Genomic DNA, 22,142 nt, shown 5'->3' with positions numbered 1-22,142 from the left:
CAGTGATACATCTTCATCGATGGGTGGGGAGGAGCCTTATAAGTTCATGGAATGAAGGCCAGTAGCCGACAGTGTTGCAATGCCAGAGACGAGGAATTCTTCATAACCTAGCCCAGGGCCAGGAAAATGTTCACTCCTTCTCACTGTGTACCCATAGGCATAAGAGAAAGGTTACTTATGGCAAGAAGATTGCATAGGTAAGGGAGCTACAGAAGAATGTTAGAAGTTCCTGTTTGGTATTGGGGGAAAAAATGAGGGCAGATGAAGTTCCTGATGCTATGGGACTGGCCTATTTTACAAGGACTCTGGCTCGCAGAACTATAACGTACGAGCAGTATTTCAGATGATGAAAAATGCAACCAGAATCTTACAGAAATCCAGCACTGTGTTTCCTTTGAACGCCACAGCCCAGAATTCTCTAGTTGAGTAAGCATGGTTTCTGTGAGAGGAGCTGATGGTGTGCTCTGTGCCTGGATTAATAGACTAATGTCAGAGAGGCAGTGCCATTGCCTTTGTCATGGACTGTAGAGCATTGACGTTCAGTGTCACCCAGGCTCAATAGTCGTTCTTGAGAATGCAATTAAATATCTGGCCACTGTCTGTTTCCAAACATAGCACCCTCTTTATAAAGAATAAGGTCAAGGGAGACAAGTTCTGTTTTGTTTTGCTTTGTGATTTAGCACTGTGGAGAATGTGGTTGTATTGTCTCTAAATCCTTCAAAGTCAGCCCAGACACACCAAGAAAACCAGTGTATAATTAATGTCCAGAGCAAATTTCAGGCGCACATCTAGTGATTATATCGTAATATATCTGAGACTGAAAATAACACGGACCATCTTCTGAGAAGCTTTTAAACTCCTGCTAGGGATATCAAGGTATTATTAAAGTATATTTGTGTCAGGAAGACGGGGACACTCAAATCCAGCCTTAGATTAATCCTTTCCTCCCATGAGATCCTTGAGAGAGACAGACAAAACAACAAGAAATGAAGGGGGGGACTTCTTACTCTGTGGCATTGATCCTAAACATAAACCTCAGACCCCAAAAGCTGGTTCAGAGCCTCTGGGCAGGACGTTACTGTATGGATCCCAGCCTTCTCTGGAGATTCTAATTCATAGCCTGCTCCTCAACCCCCTCTCATTAAAATTTTATTTCTGTCTGTCTGTCTTTTTCTTTCCTTTTCTTTTTTCCTTCGATCTTTTTTTCCTTCCATCCTTCCTTCCTTCTTCATTCCTTCCTTTCTTCCTTTTTTTCTTTTTTTTTAGAGAGAGTACTTTGTGACTTAGGGACTAGGATTTTAAGTATGTACCATTATTGCTGGCTTGATTCATATCCTTAATAGACAAACACTAGGAATTTTTGCTTGGTGATTGTCGTATTGATACTTACATTTAAATGGCTCATAGCAGTGTGGAGAGAGCTGGAGACAGGGAGAACAAGAGACAGAATTAGTTCTTAATTATCGAAAGGTAGTTGTGCCACCTGTGGACTTGTTCTATATGTGGGCCCAGATCCTGGCTATCTTCAGAGATTCTGAACCCATGGGTCTAGAGCTTACGCTTGCCCACCTGTGTCCCATGTGATTCTCAGGATTATGAATGGTGACTCTAGAAATGAATTTCAAAGTCACAGGAGTAATAACCAGTAGACTCTCTTACATCAGAGCCCTCCAAATCTCAGTAATAAAGGCTGTTCAGGAAGCTTGTGTGTGACTGGCAGGGAAGCCCGAGGTAAGAGTGTGAGCTGTGTGACTGTTGAGACTTCCTTCCGTAGTGCTACATGACAGTGCATACAACCTTCTAAAGATATAACCCAAGCACTGCTGGTTTGCCATCCAATTCTGTCATGGAGGACTCTGCTTCTAGCCCTGTTTTTAGAGTCCTTACAACATAACTTACTGGAGAGGGTTAGGTTTTAAGCCTGTTGTCTCTAGAACTGTCCTCTTGGTTTGCAGCTTATCTTGTCCAGGAGCCTTGCAACTTTCTAACTCCTGTCTAACTCATTTCCTTTTAGGCAGTGTGATCAAGCTGGAGGAGCAGAAATCAGACCTAGAACGGCAGTTGAAGACCCTGACAAAACAGATAAAGGTAAGCCCTGACCAGGAACCTCCTCTATCATCTTATTGGACATTATTCCTGTCTTAGGTCTGAAACACTGGGAAAATACCCTGCCATTTTACCCAGCCAGCTTCTGCCAGAGCAATGATTCTCAACCTTCCTGTTGCTGCAACCCCTTAATACAGTTCCTCATGTTGTGATGACCCCCAACCACAGCATTATTTTACTGCTACTTTATAACGGTAATTTTGCCACTGTTATGAATCATAAATATCTGATATACAACCCCCCAAAGTATCACAGCCCACAGGTTGAGAGCCATTGTCCTAGAACATCTTGAGGCCATAAATCTGAGTTGTATATCCTTTCTGGCTGGATATGAAACTAAAGCAATCAGTTCTTAGTTGCAGAACTCTGTAACACCAAGGAGTTACCTCTTGTGCCTCTTCCAAGTAGTGGGACACCATTAAAGCCACATCTTTCTGCGTAATCCTCTTTCTTAGTGACTGATACTAGGATTCGGGAGCCCATGCATAGAGACCCCAGCTCCCTGCCCAGTATCTGAGGGACATGTGGGTTCTGTCATTTTTTAGGAGGAAACTGAGGAATGGAGGCGGTTCCAGGCGGACCTGCAGACTGCAGTGGTGGTGGCCAATGACATCAAGTGTGAGGCTCAACAGGAGCTGCGAACTGTGAAGAGGAGGTTGTTGGAGGAGGAAGAGAAGAATGCCAGGCTGCAGAAGGAGCTAGGGGACATACAGGGACACAGCAGGTGGGTCACAGGAAGGGCCACACTTCTGTGAGTCTAATGGGCACATGACCAGTGCTTTGCTTCTCTCTTGATCTGTGTGTGGTGTGTGTGTGTGTGTGTGTGTGTGTGTGTGTGTGGTGGCTAGGCTGCTGAGTCATGGGGGGATGGGGTGCTTTTGTGTCTCTCTGTGCCAGGTTTTGCTGTGTTTTTTCTAGGATCACTGTGCCACTACCATCGTCACTATGCAGCTAAAGACATTCTGTCAGGGTTCTGCACAGGATTTTAGAAAAAACACACCACCTACATGTGAAGGAAAAGATCTAGCCAGATGTCCTCCTGTACTTAAAGAAAGGGTACCTGTTAGATTTTAGTATTTATCACCATAGGGAGAGCACACTTGCGAATACTAACTTGCCTAGGTCTCATACATCAGGAAAAGTTAAAATGATTTTGAAGGAGCACTGCCTCCAGATAAAGGATCCATTCCTACCAGCCCAGGGCTGTGTCTCCTGATTGCTGATCATGGGCTCTTGCAAAAAGGCCTTGACTTCAGAGGTAGAGGCACAAGGACAGAAGAAACCAGCCAAGGCCACCTTACATGGTGAGACTCTGCCTCAAACAAAAAGAAACAAGAAAAGTCATGTTTCTGCTGGGGTCAGTGGTGACTGACACCTGTAATCCCAACCCAAGGACAGAGGCAGGAAGATTAGGAGTCAGAGTCATCCTCATTTACATAGTGAGTTCACTGAACTTAATTCCCAGCACCCATATCAGGTGGCTCACAATACCTCAGTCTAATCGTGTTTAAGAGGAGGGTGTTCCTAAAGCAAACTTGAAATTTGTTATTATATAAAATTTAAGTGGGGAGCTGGAGAGATGGCTCAGCAATTACTAGAACTGGCTGCTCTTCAGAGGACCCTGGTTGGATTTCCAACAACCACACAGTGGCTCACAGCTATCTGTAACTCCAGTCCCAGGGGAGATCTGATGCCTTCTTCTGGTCTCAGGGGGTACGAGGCATGCACATACATGAGCATGCATGCATACAAAACACTCATACCCATTAAATAAAATTTAAATTTAAGTGGGATTCATAGACAAAATTATAAACAGCACTTTTGTCATTAGTAGTGTGACGTTTTCCATTAATTGGGAGTCAGTATCCTTTGAGAATTTTGAGTGTTCAGAAATTAATGTTGAATTTCCAAATGTCTTTCAAATATAAAATACTGTCTTTTAAAGTAAAATTTAGTGGCTTCTAAATATTAGTCTGGAGGTTGCCTTAATCTTCATGCTTCCCAGGATAAGAAAGACTGATGTTGACTTTCTTGCTGAGCCTGGGGTCTTTTCCGTGATCATGAGTTTCACAGCCTTGGGAAAGTTGTTAGATTCTTCTCACAATTCTGTTTCTTTGAATTCTGTCTATCAAATCTGTTTCAGTTGTGCCTTGTTCCTTTGGCTACAGAAGGATTCGGTAGTCAGCTCTCAGGACCATTATTTTGTAGTAAAGTTCCTTTCTGGCCACCAAAGAATGTGAAGTTTTTGTTTCGTTTTTTAAAATTGAAGTCAGAAGGAGAATAGGAATAAAGGTTTCCTGATGTCCCCCACTGAGATGATCACATGATCCTTCTGTTTGCCTGTGTACCTGCCTTTGTTGTCTGTCTTGCTTCCACATTGTATGTCTTTGGAAGAGGAACCACGCCATAACTTGTATTGCTTACTATGTGCATTATTTTAAAGATTAATGTTTTGTAAAAGATGGGCTTTGCATTTCTATGGTGACTCTGCATAGGTTATTGTACAAGATGGTGCATTTCCCGTGTAGGGTCTCAGATCCCAGCCGGAACTCTGGCGGAACAGGAAACCTCTGTCTGTGTCTGTATGCTGCATTCTGTCCCTTTAAAAACACATTCGTTTTCTTATTTTCCTGAACATTTTAAACCAACTACCCAAGTCAAGCAACTTATCACAAAACCTTTCAGAACTTTAGGACCGACAACGGTTACCATTAGGCTTCAGAGTGGATTTGCCTCTCATTGCATTTGGCAAGACATGGGACACCTGCTGATGCTAGTGTATCTGATTTCACACTTCTCACAAGCTGCCTCCTTGAAGAACTGACTTTTTGAAAATTCCTTGCTGGTAACTCAGTGCCCTCCCGAACCTACCATATGAACAAAAATGGAAGCCAGCCCATATCCTCAAAGCTCCTAAGCAGCTTAATGTTTCCATCTTGGTGGAACAAGTTCTTGCCTGACATGCGATTTGACTTTGACGGTCATCTCGTAAGAACCCAAGGGTCATTCATGGAGAGACACAGCCAGACAGCTTGCAGAGGATTCTCTGATGAGGTCCTCCAGGCACAGCTGAGAGAAGATAAGCGCAACCGAAATGCAGCCCAACTCTAACATGGGGCTAGCAATTCATACTCCGGTTCTGTGTAAGCGGACATTCAAAGGAATCACTGTAGAGCGAAGCAAATGAGGAGCCTGGGTAGGAGTACAGAACAGCGTCTGTTATCAACAACCAAGTAACTAAAGTGAAGTGGGTTGTATTTAACTCATTAGTATTCTTTAGTCCCATTGTATTTTCAAATGTGTTTTATTTTATTTTTGTGTCTCGTATGGTTTGAGTGTTTTGTTTTGAGCTCAAGTAATTCTCCCACCTCATCTTCCCTAGTATTTAGAACTGTAGGCACATGCCGTCACTCCTTTAGAGTCAGAATAATTGATCTTACTCATGGGATTGCCAGGTATGCTGGTGACATCTCTAGCCCATACTTGAACAAAAGGATAAGTGAATTTGAGGCCAGCATGAACTACATGAGATCCTATCTTTAGAAAAAAAAATCATAAAACAGGGGTGGGGGGCTAGAAAAATGGCTTACTCAGTATGTAAGTATGCTTGTTTTGTAAGCATGAGGACCTGAATTCAAACTCCCAGTAACCAAGAAAAAAAGCTGGTCATGGGCACAAGTTGGGGTTGCAATCAGGTGGATCCCAGGAGTTCAGTGGCTAGCTAGCCTAGCTGAAACGGCGAACTTCAGGTTCATTGAGAGATCCTGTCTCACAAGAATAAGGCAGAGAGCAATAGAGAAAAACACTTGACATCTTTGTCTAGTCTCTGTACATACAAGCACAAGTGAGCATACATACATACACATATATACACATACCACACACAGCTACTCCTCAAATATGTGTATAAATATACATCCACACACATATATATGTATATAGCAATATAAGTACATATATATACATATATGTCCCCATGTATCTCAATATCTTAATACTAATATCTTGATGTTGTTAATTCATTTCTTTTTATGATGCCAAAGCATTTAATTCATAAGATAAAGCAATTGTGACTATTCATGCATGAATTATTCTAACAGCAACAGTCAATCATAAAACAGAAATTGCATGAGCTATAAAGAGAAATATGCAAAAGTCACAGAGAATAATCATGCTCTGTAAACTCATTCTTCTCACCCACTGGCACTGTCTCCTTTCCTGTGCGGCTCTGTTTAGATTAGGAACTATGAGTAGACAGTGTTTGTAAATTCTTCCAAACTCTCCCATTCTGAGGCTGGTTGGTTAGCTGACCTTTCTCTTTTGAGTCAGAATCCCAAGGGTTTGAGTCAGAAAGCCCTGCCATCTCTCCCATGTAGTCCTTGGAACTTCACTGATAGCCACCTCCAAATGTTAGCTGTGACTTGCAGGCCTGATATTTTTCTTCCAGAATTTGAATAAGATGTTCTGTTTTCCGGACATACAAATTAATGAATGAAAGTATAAGACATAACTTTCTCAGTCATGGCTTCTCTGTTTGGACAGTTAGGAGATAGGCATTGAAATGAAAACTCATTAAAATTAAAACATCAAGTTTGGGATAGGATGTACCTCATTGGTATGCTGCTTGCTTAGTGTGTACCAGACTCTGGGTTTAATCTCCAGCATCTACATACATACATACATACATACATACATACATACATACAGCAAGCCATTAGATCTGTTTCCTAAGAAGTTGAGTACTGGAGTCCAGTAGGTACAGGGAAACATCTCAGTGTCTGGATTCCATGGAGCCACTTACAGTCCTTCTAACCAAAGGTGTTGATGATGAACAGGACTTGCACAGGTGTCATGAATAATAGTGGAAATTATTTTTAAGATGACTTGTCCCATTCTTATAAAGTTTATCATAATAGTACCAATAAGCACTCGTGGAAGACATCTTCAAAAGAAAGAACCTACTAAAAACACTAAATATTTGCTCCTAATTTATAACATTAACTTTCAAAATAAAATGTTTCAGATTCACATGTGTTGATCCTTGAATTTCCCCTGGATCACACATTGTCCTCAGTGCACATGTTACCCTCAGTTAAGTGAGCAGCATGGTAGCTTGTCCCATACAGACTGCTGGAGCTGGCTTTTGATATACGCTGTGCACTAACGTCCGTCGTGTGTACCTGTGCCGCCCTGTTTCGTCCTTAAGCTCTAACATTTCACAGCCACACCGCGTGTGCTTTTTCTGTAGCTGCTGCTAGAAGTTCATATGATGGAGGTATAATGTTCCTGGGTGACTAAAACATCTCTTGGAGCTCTCTGTGTTACTGAATCCATGGCCGTGGTGGAGAGACCAGTTCCCATAGAAATTCCTATGCAGTTTCTTATTTAACCTTAGCATTCCTAGGGCCACAGGCATTTCATTTGGCTCTGAAAGTAAAAATTGACCATCTTCTATGGTCTTCTCAGCAATCATAATTCAGTCACTTGTATATGCTTTCATTGTTAAAATACACATTTATGACTTTAGATACCTATTTAGTGATGTTTCAGTCTGTGTGTGTGTGATGCTGAGGACCAAGCCTAGGATCTTGCACATAAGTGCTCTATCTCTGAGCTAACAGCCTAGCTGTAGTGTAGCCTAGCAGACTATAATCTAAGGGGCTATATATGCCTCTTTTCTCTGACCCCTATCTTTACAGATTTGTTTTAGAAAATATGGATATGTTCTTCCCTGAGTCTTTAGAATTTTTAAGCTGGAACAGTAAAAAGAAAAAAAAATCATTGTTTTTTTCTTTTGGCATTGATGATGGAGGGAAGCATGAAACTCCCCAAATGTCAGGGGCTGGTGTGCATTCTGGATGTCTCTACTTTATCAGGACAGTTCTTGGAGAAGTTCTGGTGGAAGAAGTAGAGTAATAGCATTTTGAAGTCTGCCATTTTTTCTATCCGAAGAACATTAGCTTCAAAAAAGATTTAAAAAAATGCAGCAATAGAAATGAAAACATGGTGGCTATGTATTCTGGGTATTAGCTCCTCCCTGTGAGACAGATAAGCTGGTAGCTCTTGTGTTTGTAAACAGAGATCCCACTGGCTTATATAACTCCTTTACCAGCCTTCCCTCCCATTTCTATCTTCACAGCTCCATGGTCTCTGTCAGCTAGCAGAGCATTTGGTGGAAGAAAGACAGCCCAGCCCTTGCCATGATTGGAAACTACTGCCATTTCTATATGAAAGGGGGATCTGTAGAGGAGATTACCACTGTGTAAAGAGCGCACTTGTCTCCTGTGCCATTCACTATTCCACACAGAGTCATTACAGCCAGAGTGTCTTTAGCTTCCTTCACCCTGGAATCAGCTCACTGCCTGATCACGTGTTCAAAAATGTTTCCCTCCCTTTTTCTCTCAGAAAATTCAACATTCTCTCCCTCTCTTCCCGCCCCTCCCTCCGTCCCTCCGTCCCTCCCTTCCTCCCTCCCTCCCTCTCTCCCTTCCTCTCTCCCTCCCTCTCCCCTCTCTCTCCCTCCACCCCCCTCTCTCCTTTTTCCTCCCTCCCTCCCTCCCTCCCTCCCTCCCTTTTCCCTCTTTCTCCCTCACCCCCTCTCTCCTTTCCCTCCCTCCCTTCCCTCCCTCCCTCCCTCCCTCCCTCCCTCTCCCCTCTCTCTCCCTCCACCCCCCCTCTCTCCTTTTTCCTCCCTCCCTCCCTCCCTCCCTCTCTCCCTCCCTCCCTCCCTCTCTCCCTCTCCCCTCTCTCTCCCTCCACCCCCCTCTCTCCTTTTTCCTCCCTCCCTCCCTCCCTCCCTTTTCCCTCTCTCTCCCTCCACCCCCCCTCTCTCTCCTTTTTCCTCCCTCCCTCCCTCCCTCTGGAGAATAAAATGAAGTTCGGAAAAACAAAATACAAGTCTTGAAAAAAAAATATTTTATATGTAACTAGAATACACAAAGAATAGTGGTTTAGCAAGCCCCAGGTCTTGGTGAATGCAGCCCATGTGGTGTTCACTTTTTTGCTGCCTACTTGAATATAGGATCCAACAGTTTTGAAATTCATGCTAGTTATAGCAAAATAAGAAGCCATCTGCATGATGCCTTAGACCAGAGAAAAAGTTCTGCTCCTAACATTGAGGCTTCCTTGAGCCTTTTCAAGCCATGGTATCATTTCATTACCTCATCTGAAGGAAGCTGCCCCTGAGCTTTGGTTGGTTTCCAGAGTCTTTGGTAGGTTAACCATAAACACGTTTGGTTGATGATAAAGGATGTAGTTAGGTGAAGACGCCAGTAGAAACCTAACAAATTAATGAAGGACAACTTACAACAAAAGCCTCATACATGAAACTCACCTGGGAAACTTAAAGACTTTCAATGGAGAAGCACACAGCTCAGAGTGGTCTGGAATGCAGCCTATGATTTGACTTCTGGAAACGCGTGTATGTGTAAAGACCTGTATCTGATTCAGCAAGTCCATCAGGCAAAAACCTACTGCACTTCTCCCGTGAGGGGCAGCTCCAGGAGAGATCTGCCATGCTTCCTGTGTGAGAGGCAGCTCCAGGAGAGATCTGCCATGCTTCCTGTGTGAGAGGCAGCTCCAGGAGAGATCTGCCATGCTTCCTGTGTGAGAGGCAGCTCCAGTGTATCCCTGGAGGCTTTCTAGTTACATCGTATTAGAGAGGACATGAGTTGATCTGTGAGAAAATGAAAATTAAGATGCGGAATTATTCTTAAACTCAGGAAGACATTTTGAGGTTATTAACTTCAAGAGCACAGATTTCACTAGAAAAATTGTAAAAATTTTTGGTGTGAAAACTTGTAAAAATAATGTAAGATACTAGCTGTCCAAGTAGGACTGGAATTTGTCCTGAAAGATCTTTTCATCAGATTGAGAATTCCAAAATGACTTAAAATTTATGTGCCGAACATTTTCATATATAAACAGTGAGGAAAATGCAGCCTTGACTTCAAGTGCGCAGCTATATTTGCAGTTGTGTATTGATCTGTCTTTACTCTGGATACTATTGAATGTTTTTATATGTAAGTGTTTATAATGTGCTAAATAAATATTATTTAGAGGAGTCTGCGGTTTGAATTTTAATCACTGGTTGCATTTTTGCAGGGCTCTTGTGATAAACTTTGTTCAAAAAATTTTCCTGATTATAATTTCAGAACTTTATTGTTTTATGATGCTGGAAATGAACCTAGAGATTTGTGTGTGTAGCAAGCACTTCACCATCTCAAGCCCTTAATACTTTCATATAGTAGAATCTATTTGTATTTTCCTTTGTTTCTTGGGTGGTGGGTGGTGTGTGTATGTGCGTAAGATTTTTTTCCACTCCAATATTTGTAAATAGTTTATTAAGTAGCCTTCCTTTCACACGCATGTGAATGTTCACACCCAGACATTTGATCCACCTGTGTTTACTGAATCTGATGTAACCTGCAGTTCTTTTTCTTCCATATACATAGCCAGTCCAACCAGCATAATTTATTATCAAAATAATTCTTTTCTGCTGAATAGAAATGTCACTTTTCATTGTTTATTTCATCTGTGCTCCCTGTGCTCAGGGAGGCCTTTCTAAATACTCTCTTCTTTTGTTTCCTTTTGAATTAGTTCTGCTTCCAAATATTTTAATTGGATTATTATACCGTGTGTGTGTGTGTGTACACATATTTAAACTTGGCCTTTCATTTACAATTATTAACTTGCTAGCCATGGTACTACATGTCTGTAAATTTTGCCCTTGGGAGGTAGAGGCAGGAGGATCAAGAATTCAAGGTTATCCTCGGTTATCCAATGAGTCTGAGTCTAGCTAGGACTACTATCTCAAAAAAAGATATCTCTTTTCAAAGAAAGAAAAGAGAAAGAACGGAAGGAAGGAAGAAACAAAGAAGGAAAGAACAACCCCATAAGTAAAATTGTCTTATTTCATCTTTTATTCTATTTTATGAAATTTTAAGGTTGGTATTATCAAGTGCCTCTTTCCTTTCATAAACTTCTGAAGGTCTGTTCTCTCCTAAATGTGATTATTATTTTACGAAATATTTTTGTAGATTAGGACTTAAGTTTTTTTTTATTTTTTAATGTTTTTATGTGAGGAGACGTTTCTGTTCATCACAGACTCTTGCTTAAATAGCTAAAAATATTTCAGGGCCCGACCTTTCCCTGAGTACTTGTAGATTATACCTGGATACACCACTCTGCCTATCAATGAATGCTTCAACTCATCTACTCTACCATAAACTAGAGGGTGCGCTCTCAATGAAAATTGAAGTTCAAATAGTGTGCAAAAGGAGAAGGTGCTCAGTACGTGTGGTGATTCACACCTTTAATCCTGCTGAGTGTGGTGGTGCACACCTTATTTTAGCTCTCAGGAGGCAGAGGCAGGTGGATCTCTGATTTTGAGGCCAGCCTAATCTACACAGTGAGTTCCCGGACAGCCAGGTTACATAGTGAGACCCTGTCTGAAACTCCTTGATGTGTAGTTTCTTCTCTGGAAAAACCTAGATGTGGAAGCCATATTTCTGGGTCTGCTTTTGCTTCGTTATTATCCATGTTAGATATAGTGCATGGCTTTTCCTGGCCAGGATCATCTTTCCATGGACTCCTCAGATAGTGCTCATATTCCTGATGCTCTGTAAGGATGTGCTTTATGTTCTTGGCTTCATGTTCCTCTCCAGCCCTGACCCTGTGGGTTAGAGGATACTAGCAAGGTAGACCCCTATCATCTTTATTCTCTTTGTAAGGGAATTGGGGGAAAGCCCCTGGTACCCTCACCCATAATACACACACACACACTTACATATATATTCCTGTGTACCAGAGAGTTTAAAAGTTTGTTTTGTTTTTGAGACAGAGTCTCACTATATATCCTGTCTGGCCTAGAACCCACAATGTAGACCAGGCTGGCCTCAAACTCATAGAGCTCTGCCAACCTCTACCTCTGACTCATGAGTGCTGGAATTAAAGTTTAAGCCATGGATGGTACCCTTCCTTAGTTTCTGTTGCTGATGGAAGATGCTTAACTGCTTTGATTCTTCTTGATGGGATTTGGAAAATAAGATGTGTTTAAGCTACCATTTTACTTGATGTTTTTCCCTTGTTCTGTATGCTAGTACTGAAAATAGAAAGTGATTTTCAGAAGATACTGTTTGATTCCTGAGATCAAAGACTTCATAATTTTTGCCTTATAATAAGAGCAACAAACTTCTTTTAGATCTGTTGAAAGCATTAATAATTTTGTGAAAATGACATCCCAGATTAGGGCAAAGAATGTTCAAAGGCACTGAGTCAGGACATAAAAAGGAACAAAACTCCGTGGCTGAGCTGAAAGCTGAAAGCTTAGATGGACAGAGAGGAGTCACAGAAGCCCACAATGGCACTGTGAGAAGCCTGGGGCCAGGCTTTATTCTATTGTTCCAGCGTGGCAGGTGTAAGCATGAGCTTGGTGGGACCACTCCTCTTTACAGTCTGTCGAGTGTGAAAGCACATCAGCATTGTGATGTGACACTTGACAAGTAGAGTTAACATTTGAACGCTTCAAAAATCACAATATACAAGAGCTCACCTGGACTTGGACCAAAATAGGCAATGCCACCAAGTGATACCAAAAATCAACACTATTTGAAAGCTCTGTTCTACAGCCAAACAAAGTAAAGCTGTGGGTTTGAGAGGATGGGGGGGGGGTGGATATGAAGGGAAAGTCATCACAGATGTGTGTATACATATGTTAAATTACAACAAAAGACACATAAGGTGGACCTGCAGCCAAACAGTGGTTGATGGGAAATGCTGCCTTTTGACAAACACATAACCCATTTGCATTCATGCCCCAGAGCATCTGGCCTCTGGTTTTCTGTTCTTAGGTGATGGGCTTCCAATTCCCACATGCAAAGTAATGAACTAAGAGACTACTGAAGTGAGTACTGGTGGCCTTTGTCCTTAGGCGTGTACCTCTCCCGGAACATGCACACACTACAGAGAATTTGACAAACACTCCCCTACAAGCTCAGTTGATAACCCAGATTCATCACTTGGGTACCATGTAGCCAAGTTTCCCTCAAAACTTAAATAACGTTAGGGATTTCTGTAGAAAATTATTCTTTCGGATACTCTTTCCTCGGTCTTCCCAAGTCTGGGATGCTGGTTTTGCGACATGTTACACTTCCTGGCATATACAGTAAAGATCTATGCTGTGCATTTACTGAAGTCACTCTTACAGCTTTAGATGTGGTGGCAGACATGCTTTGGTTCTGTTTTAGATGTCATTCCTAACTAGAAGCTGGCCATTTCTTGCAGGATATGGCTAAGGAAAAGAGCAAACTGCACAGTGCTATAGGGAAAACTAATGAGTTGGGCTTACTGAGCACCAGAGTGTGTTCGTATTTTGAAGCCAACAGAAGCTGTGCCTCTGGGTGACTTAGATTTTCAAGGCATATTTGACTCCTTGTGTGATCCAACCTAGAGGCTAGAGTTGGCCTTGAACAGTTGGCTTAGCCAAGTGTATGATCTTGCATTTTACCCTTTATTTACAGAATTTACTGAGCTATTCCTATATGATTAAATATTTCTTTTTTTTTTCTTTCTTTCTTGGGTTTTTTTTTTTTCTGAGAAAGAGTTTCTTTCTGTAGCTTTAGAACCTGTCCTAGAACTCACTCTGTAGATCAGGGTGGCCTCGAACTCACAGAGATCCGCCTGCCCCCGCATCCTGAGTGCTGGGATTAAAGGTGTGTGCCACCACCACTTGGCTGATTAAATATTTCTTAATATCTTTCATAATATACAGAATTCATATTCCTCTTGGGAACACAATGTGATCATTCATTTATTGCTCAGACCATAACAGCTCTCAAAACAATCTAGTACAGGGAATTTCAGCTGGTTCACAATTAAAGGATGGGTCAGGTGTTCTCTATCTGAGTGTTTTAAATTACAGGATTTTTTTCTCAGTTTTTTCTTTAAGTATTTACATATGTATAATTAGATGTCTGGGGGCTTGTGACCTGGGCCTTCTCCTCTAATTCATTGCTGTGTCATGTGTACTTTACAAAGCCTGAAGGTGACTTTGTATTATACTTTTAATGCATCCACAGCCTGTCACTTGGGGTCAAGTATGGAATTATCAATAGTGGAACCATATTGACATTCAAAAGATTATGGAATTTTTGTAAATAATATATATGTATATATAAATATATGTATATGAGTTTTTTCTACATGTGTGTATATATACCACATGCCTTCCTCATGCCCATGGATGTCAGAAGAGGACATTTGATCTCCTGGAACTGGAGTTACAGACAGCTGTGAGCTTCTGTGTGGTTGGTGGGATTCAAACCTGGGTCTTGCAGAAGAACAGTCAAAGCTGAGCCATCTCTCCAGTCCCTAATTTCAGATATTTGATTATTTTAGATTTTTCATATGATAATGTTCAGACTTATTCTTACTGTTAAAGCCAATCCAGCTGATTGGTCAGTATCATCTTTGGTTATGTGAAAACAGGCATCCTTTCCATTAGGCTGTGTCCTTCTGAGGCCATACAAACATCATTTGATGTTTCATATCACTGGGAAACTTAGACACCTGAAAAGAATAACTTGCTGTATGTAGATCCTCTATTTTATTCCTACTAAATTAACAAGGAATAACATTTAAATAAAATATTTTAAAGGACCTGCCTTGGTTGCTCCTTTGGCAATAAGCCAGTTAAATGGAATGAACGGTGTCTCACTGTCGGCCCATTGTTTGATGTGCTTGAGAGTCACATATGTGGGAATAAGATTTTTATTTTTCTATCCAGACCTGATCTCTTAAACTGGTTTCATTTTCTTTCTACATATCTACTTGCTAATTTTCCTTTGTTCTTTAATTATTTTATTTATTTTCTTTTTTGAGGTTGAGTCTTCCCGTTTTGCCCAGCTTAGCCTCAAATTGCTGGGCTCAAGTGATCATCCTTTGGCTTCTCAGTATCTGGGGTGACGGGTTACACAATCACACTGGCCAGCCATCTGATTTTATATCATGTAACACAAGGTGGGGAGCAAAACAACCACCTCTTTGCATCAAATCATTATAAATTACTTTAAAAAAAATCAGTCCCTTACCATTTCTGAAATGCCTGATAGTTCCTCCCAAGAAAGTTTTCAGTTTACTGATTTTTTTTCCACTCAAAAAGAGGAACAGTGCAATCAAGAGTATAGGGCAGAGTAGTTTGGCTGCTTTAATTCTGCCTCACTTAAATTTAGCATATTTTTCTTGGTCACAGAGCAATAGAAGAAAGCTAAGAGAATAATGACAGTAAATTCAATTGTAGGAGCTTATGCATAGCTAGATTAGTTTCAGAAAATCAGGAAATATTTTAAACCTTCGCTGACCTTATTAAAATATATTTCCAGAAATATTCTCTTTGAGCCTTTCTCATGAATCAGTCATCTTGCATAACAGCTGTGGCAATATGATATAATAAAAAAAAGTACAGTGATTTAGCAACAGGGAGGTTGGGAATTCTCATCTTGGCTCATTCACAAGGAGATTAAATGACATCCTAAAAGCCTCTAGATAAGAAAGCCACACATGAGAGCCGAATCATATGATCTGTCTTTGATAGTCCCCCGTGATTCCCTGCTAGTGTTTAGAAACCATACAACATACTAGAAAATTTGCATGAGAGTGGAAGCTTCGCACAGAATTTCCGTTCTTACTCTCAGAGGGCAAGTGTCACATGAAGGACTGGTGGGTGTAATGGTTTATACTTTATGTGGCGTAGACAGAAAAGTGTTAAGTAACTTGCAGAATTGCGGAGAAAACTGAATCAACAAGATTATAGACTGAGCTTCCAGGAACAGCTTTCTGGAGTTACAACACAACTGGGCTACTGGAAGACCTGTTGCCTTCACCATGGTGGGAACCCTAAACCAGGAGGTTGCCTGTCTGTTTAGAAAACTGCAACTATAGTTCCTAGCCCCTGGAGCACCTTCTCTCTGTTACAGTCTGTGTTAACATAGTAAATGCCTGGTGTCCTGGCTCTTGCCCAAGTCTCTGATGGAGAGTCTAAGTCATATGAAACCTTAGCTAAGAAAGAGTCTTGGGATTCATCTATCCAACCTCTGAGTGTGCCACATGTGGTTTGGAGGGAGCACGTGCCAACAGGGCACTGTGTACACTCCTAACAGTTATTTATGATAAATAACACTTGTATATTTCTTCACAACTGCAGAGATATTCGTGTGTTTTTCACTTAGAGATATTATTCTATTTATAAATATATTATTCCTGACTGTTTCCTAAGGCAGTTTAAACATAATTTTAAATTCAGAAAACTAATTTTAAAATTAGGATTCCCCTTCCAGCTTCACACATTTGTCCACATTGGTTTTGTTTCCATCTCTGTCTTTTCCCCCGTGGAGGACACCCTCCACCTTTTCAATTTGATGTGCTCTTTGTCATACAGACCTGTGAATGAAGAGTCAGAGCCCTCAGATGTGGATGCTGCTGGCCGATGGCGTGGAGTCTATGTCAACAGAGCATCTCCAGCTCCTTCAGACTCTGCAACCACTGTAAAGTCCCTGATCAAGTCATTTGACTTAGGACACTCAGGTATTTCACAAAACTATACATCCAAACCCTAGCCTTACATATCAAGCCTGTTTCTGCCACACCGGCCCCAAGTTGATAGAACCAAGGGCTCCCCCTAGCTCCTGCCACCCTGTGCAGGGAGCCTTGCTGAGGCTGTGAGGCCATGGGTAACAATGGGACAGCCTCATCCCTACTTCCACTTCAGGTTGTACCCCTTCATTCCTTTCCTGCCTCATGGAGTCAGCAGTTTCAGGACCAACTTCCTGTATTCTGAGAACCAGGAGTGATCATCACCTGCCTGTATCTGGCCTCGTTGTCGGGTGTCTCAACCATCCTCACTTGCAATATGCTATTAGATGTCTTTCTATTTGGTCTTACATGGGAGCTTTCCTACTGATCTGTCTGTTGCTTCTGATCTGTCCATTGCTTCTGATCTGTCTGTTGCCAGCTTTTTCTGGACTTGTCTGTCTGACTCACAGTTTCTCTTTGGTTATGCATTTTACACACAGGAGGCAATTACACATTCATACTTTAAACATATGCACAAATATAGCATATTGAAGAAACATTGTGCTTCTGTTCATGATAGAGATGACTTCCTTCTTTTGACTGCCACAAATGTGCTTTGTATTGGAAAACTGCAACAGTGGCTAATTCTAGGATGATCTGGTTGTTTCTGCTAAAATAGTTTCCAAATTGCTTAGATTAAGATTGGACAACATATTGAGAGGCAGGAAAAGCCCGTGAGTCAGTCTGTAGATAGAGCATGAGTCATCAGTAATGATTGGTGCATTAACGCTCCTGTTGTTTTCCCCCAAGAAAATCCTCATCACATACTCCCTTTCCTCTTCCTCTGATAACGACATCTGAGACCAGTTCTCACTCACCTAACACTTTTCACACTTCCCCTTTTGTGACCCCAATCCAGCTCTAATGCAGAGGAGAAAAGGGTAATAGAGTACATTATACTGACATTGTGGGAGTTTTGTTGTTTTGTTTTGTTTTGAGACAAAGTCTCCCTATGTCCTGGTTGTCCTGGAACTCACTGTGTAGACCAGGCTGACTTCTGCCACCCTCCTGAATCCCGAGTGCTGGGACTAATGTGTACACCACCACACACAGCTCATCCTGAGTCACCTAACAAGGGTAGCAGATCAAAAAACATTATTGCAGTTTTGAACTGGATTTAGGTATTTATGTTCTAATCTCTCCTTGACAGGTGGAGCTGGACAGAGTATTGCTGGCCACAAGACTCCCAGAAGTCCCCTGAGTGGGATCCCAGTGAGGACTGCTCCAGCAGCTGCTGTCTCTCCAATTCAGGTATAGAAGAACCCAGAGGCAGCTCTTGTGTAACCCAGGTGTTTACACTTGTCCATGTGTGCCTGTAGAGCGAGAGGACTTGTAAATTAAAGTCTACACCCTTCCAACACTCATTTCACTTTAACAGTGCAGTGTAATACCTGTGACAACAGAGATACTTGGTACTTTGTTCACTACTAGGTCTCTTGGCTAGAACAGGGGATGACGGTCATTACATCACAGTAGAGCTCAATGAATTTCTATTTATCGCATGAAGGACTATATCAAAGGAACTTCCAGTGTTGATCGTCACTGTAATAGCCATTCTATTTTAAAGCCCACATCTGCATCATCTGCAGTTACTAAGTCACTCTTGATGGCTGTTCCGGTCATCGTAGATTTAACTTAGTACAAAAACAATACAGTGAGGGTCCTTGTGCAAGCTTTCGATGTCCTGAAACCTTCTTTCTGTATGAGAGCCTATCAGGATTCATTTCAAAATGTTGGAAATTGCTCTAGTTATCAGAAAGGAATTTAGTTGAAGTACCAGAAAGGCTCTGGTACTTCAAGACCAGAAGAAATAGCTAAAACCTTGGTGAGCTCATGGGAAAGGCTTCCTAACGTCTCAAATTGCCCCTTAAATGTGCTTCTGTTTTTGCTGGATTCAGAATATCCTTCACGAAGTGCTTACTTTGGACAGTGGCCTCCGAGGAGACCTAAGATCAGCTTCAGAACTATATACCCCCACTTGTGCATCCAGGACAGCGAAACACATGCCTCATAATACCCACAGCTGTGGGATCAGACACCAGAGCTCCTCTGCAGCAGGAAAGCAAATGCATGCACAGCCTGCAGAAGCAGCAGAAGGGCAGCTGTACCCTCCTGGCGTCTTCCAGAGTTTTGAGATAATGCCTGTCTGACATGGTGAACCAAGCTTTAAGGAGTTTAGAAAGCATATCCTTAGTTTTCCAGTCTCAAAGTAGTGAGCAATGAGGGGCTGGTCCTTAGAACTCTAGGAAGCAATTCCTAGACATGGAAAGTGTACTGTTAAAAAGGGAGAAGGATTGGCTCTGTCCTCGCACATTGAGACACTTCTGTGTACATTTTGTTCACATAGAAAGTTCTGTTTCCGAAGCATTTTTTTTTTTTTTTTTTTTTTTTTTTTTTTTTTAAACAACTCCAAACAGGGCTTTAATTCCAAATAAACCACAGACCAGGTGCCCAGGAAAAAGCAGGACCAAAGCTGATATGCTGGCTGGGGCTGGCAGTGTCAAGCGGAGAACTCTGGAAGCTCCTGGCTCACCGCACTTCCTGACCAGGCCTTCTGATGGGCGATTTTTCTCATGTGGACAGGCCTTTGCTGTGTTTGGGGTTAGGCAGTCTGACTCCAGGCACCGCAGTCCTTGGTCCATGAGCAGAGCAGGCCCTCTGACAGAGGTGGCACAGGCGCACAGCACTGGCAGGGGTGGGCTGGGTGATGGAATGCGCAGACACTGAGTGCCCAAGGCAGGTCTGGGTTCTCAAAGCACCCCAACGAGGGCCATGGAGGCCATCCCCAAACCCTAGGATTTTCAGAGGGATAAGATTTCAAAGTCTTCATCCTCAGAGTCAAAGAACCTCTCCAGTCTCTCTACATCAGAAGAATCTAGGGACAAGTTCAGGACGTCCTGGCAGGCCAGATGGGAAGGCTGCTGCTCCACTAGCTCAAACATAGGTAGGGCACCACCAAGCAGGGATAGCTTTTTGACTTGCTGACACCAATCGTTAAAGTCTTCCTCGGTCTTACAGAAAAACCCCACAGCAATGGACGGGTCAAGCTCTCCAATGCCCATCCTGCAGGGAGGGTGCTGGCAGTGGAAGCTCTCATCGGGGATAAAGCAGCTGTCAGTCAGTTCCACTGCAGGCTGTGTAGTGTGGGGGTCCAGATAGATGAGCTCCTCACCAACGTAGCCAATGAAGTAGTGGGCACTGTTGGGCTTCCCTCCGATAACACCCAGGGACTGGGGCATCATGAAGCAGTGCTTCAGTGTCTCCACATAGGCCTCATTGATGTCAGTAAGTCCCAGGCGGAGAGGGATAAGAAGGACTAGGGGTCTCCAGGCCGCCGGTCTGTTGGTGACTTCAGCTCCAGCAGGGAACCCATTACAGTGCCGCTCCGAATCTGCAGGAGGTGCAGCAGCTCCCGCACAGGGAAGACTGGCCCTACACAACCTTCTGATCTCCTCCATCACCACAGTGTTGTCCATTGCTATGTGAACAGCCAAGGAACTCCACGTGTCGAACACAGCAAGCTTCTTGAGGACCTGGGCAACAGTGTTCGGCCCGTACCACTGGCCTATAGACTTGCCTTCGCCAACTCCCATTTGCGCTATCTGATGAATGGAGTAGTAGCTGTCCTTTCTGTCGAGGAAAGCATTTAGGACGTTGAAGTAACTGTCAGGCTGTCTCTTCTGTTGAATCCATCTCCAATCTCGACCTAAGTGCCGGCATACAAGGGCCTGGGCAAAGATCATCTGTCCACACCGAAGCATGCAGCCCCAGCCTGTATCTGAGGTAGGGCCAGTTCCCCCAATGGCTGGAAAGTTTCTCCTGTATGTAAACCAGAGTCTGGACGCCACATCAGACAAGATTTCGTCTTTCTCTGTGAAAATGCTATATTTTCTGCCCAGAATCCAAACAGGCTCTGAGGTCTCGGGGAAATCTTCAAATTCGGCAAACCGGAGAGTATCATATGTCAAGGTGGCTGCGTCCATCTTCCCAGTCGGGTCGCCGACTGCTCCGAAGCATTTTTGACGTTGTGTACATGTTGAAGATTTTAGTAAGTGAGGTGACACTGGGTTTCACTTTTGTGTGTTGTGTGCTTCTTCTTACATGACTATGTAATGTTGCTTTGCATCTTCCAGGTATGTACTTACCTTCACACTGACCACTTTACTATGTGATTTTGGCTTTTTCCTGTTTATAAGATACTTTGATGCATTCTCTTTAACCTTTATTTTTTATAGAGAGTACTTCTTTTAGGGGCTGGAGAGATGCCTCAGTGGTTAAGTAGACTTACTACTTTTACAAAGGTCCCAGGTTTAGTTTCCAGTGCTCACATGGAGCCACACAACTGTCTGTAACTCCAGCTCCAGGGGTCTAATGTATCTGGCCTCTTCAACAGGCACCTGTACTCACACGTATACCAACACACAAAGCAAGCCGCCTGACTTTTCTTTAGAAGTGATTGTTTTATCTTGTGAAATCATAATTTCCTTTTACTGAAGAGGTGGTTTTGTTTGTTTTTCCTGAAATGTTTTTTACTAAAGATAACACTGTTCAGTATTTTCTTTCATGGCTTTAAGAACTTTTTGTATCATTTAAATATCTTTCTATTAGCTTATTAAAATATTCTTCTTTGGTATCAAAGAAGCCTTTTATTTTGTTGAAGAGTTTTTTGTTTGGCAGGGTATCACTGTATAGCCCTGGCTGACCTAGAACTTCCTATGTAGACCAAACTGGCTTTGAATTCACAGAGATCCACCCACTTTGCCTCCCAGGTACTAAAATCAAACACGCACACCACCATGCCTGCTTATTTGTTGAGTTTTAAAACCCACAGAAAACATTGGTTTGTATCTAGGTGTTTATCCCCCACCTTCAGTACCTCCTGGCACAGAAGTAAATCTTTTGAGAAAGGTAATCTCATATGGGAACCTACCTTACAGCTATTCATTTTCTTTCTCTCTCTCTCTCTCTCTCTCTCTCTCTCTCTCTCTCTCTTCCTTCTTTCTTTCTCTTAAATATGTTTTTTGTTTGTTTTTTAAGACAGGGTTTCTCTTAGTATCCCCGACTGTCGTGGAATTCTGCTTTGTAGACCAGGCTGACCTTAAACTCAGAGATGTGCCTGCCTCTGCCTCCCAAGTGCTGTGATTAAAGGCTTGCACCACTACCACCTGGTACAGCTATTGTTTCCATATACAGAGTCCTCTAGTCCGTTATAGAATTCCAGTCACATAGGAGTTCCTAAAAGGGGTAGGATTAGATCTGGCAGGAAGGAGATGTGAAGAAAGAAAGCCAAGAGTTTGGAGAGCTGATGAAAGAGTCAGGCCACAGGCAAGAACGACAGTGAACCCAGGCTAGAGGTGTACAAAGAGAGCAACGTGGGTGCATCAGTTAAAACTGCTAGAGACAAAAAG

General features: G+C 42.4%; 2 protein-coding genes across 7 annotated transcripts in view; one reads left to right on the top strand and one right to left on the bottom strand.

Moving 5' to 3' along the window:
* The window catches only part of Specc1 (sperm antigen with calponin homology and coiled-coil domains 1), a 277,277-nt gene that overhangs the window by 173,071 nt on the left and 82,064 nt on the right, over positions 1 to 22,142 (top strand). For 5 of the 6 annotated variants that reach the window (XM_075992242.1, XM_075992243.1, XM_075992244.1 and 2 more), the window contains 4 exons: positions 2,015 to 2,088; positions 2,652 to 2,830; positions 16,541 to 16,686; positions 17,885 to 17,985. In XM_075992242.1, coding sequence (XP_075848357.1) covers positions 2,015 to 2,088; positions 2,652 to 2,830; positions 16,541 to 16,686; positions 17,885 to 17,985 — 500 coding nt within the window. Of the gene's footprint in view, positions 1 to 2,014; positions 2,089 to 2,651; positions 2,831 to 8,245; positions 8,408 to 16,540; positions 16,687 to 17,884; positions 17,986 to 22,142 lie in introns of those variants that run through there. The other variant, XM_075992247.1, reaches the window with a different exon arrangement.
* LOC142860674 (cysteine protease ATG4B) lies at positions 19,142 to 20,734 on the bottom strand. The gene has a single exon (XM_075992248.1). It carries the CDS (start codon positions 20,715 to 20,717, stop codon positions 19,536 to 19,538), a length of 1,182 nt encoding a protein of 393 aa, XP_075848363.1. The 5' UTR covers positions 20,718 to 20,734; the 3' UTR covers positions 19,142 to 19,535.

The sequence above is a fragment of the Microtus pennsylvanicus genome, chromosome 11, assembly GCF_037038515.1.
Source record: "Microtus pennsylvanicus isolate mMicPen1 chromosome 11, mMicPen1.hap1, whole genome shotgun sequence".
NCBI classification, from domain to species: Eukaryota; Metazoa; Chordata; class Mammalia; order Rodentia; family Cricetidae; genus Microtus; species Microtus pennsylvanicus.
The sequence above is the reverse complement of the archived record's forward strand: the minus strand, read 5'-3'. Positions and strand labels throughout refer to the sequence as shown.

What these genes read in the sequence shown, in the direction of transcription:
- LOC142860674 (XM_075992248.1), bottom strand. Translation starts at nt 20,717, where the DNA reads ATGGACGCAGCCACCTTGACATATGATACTCTCCGGTTTGCCGAATTT.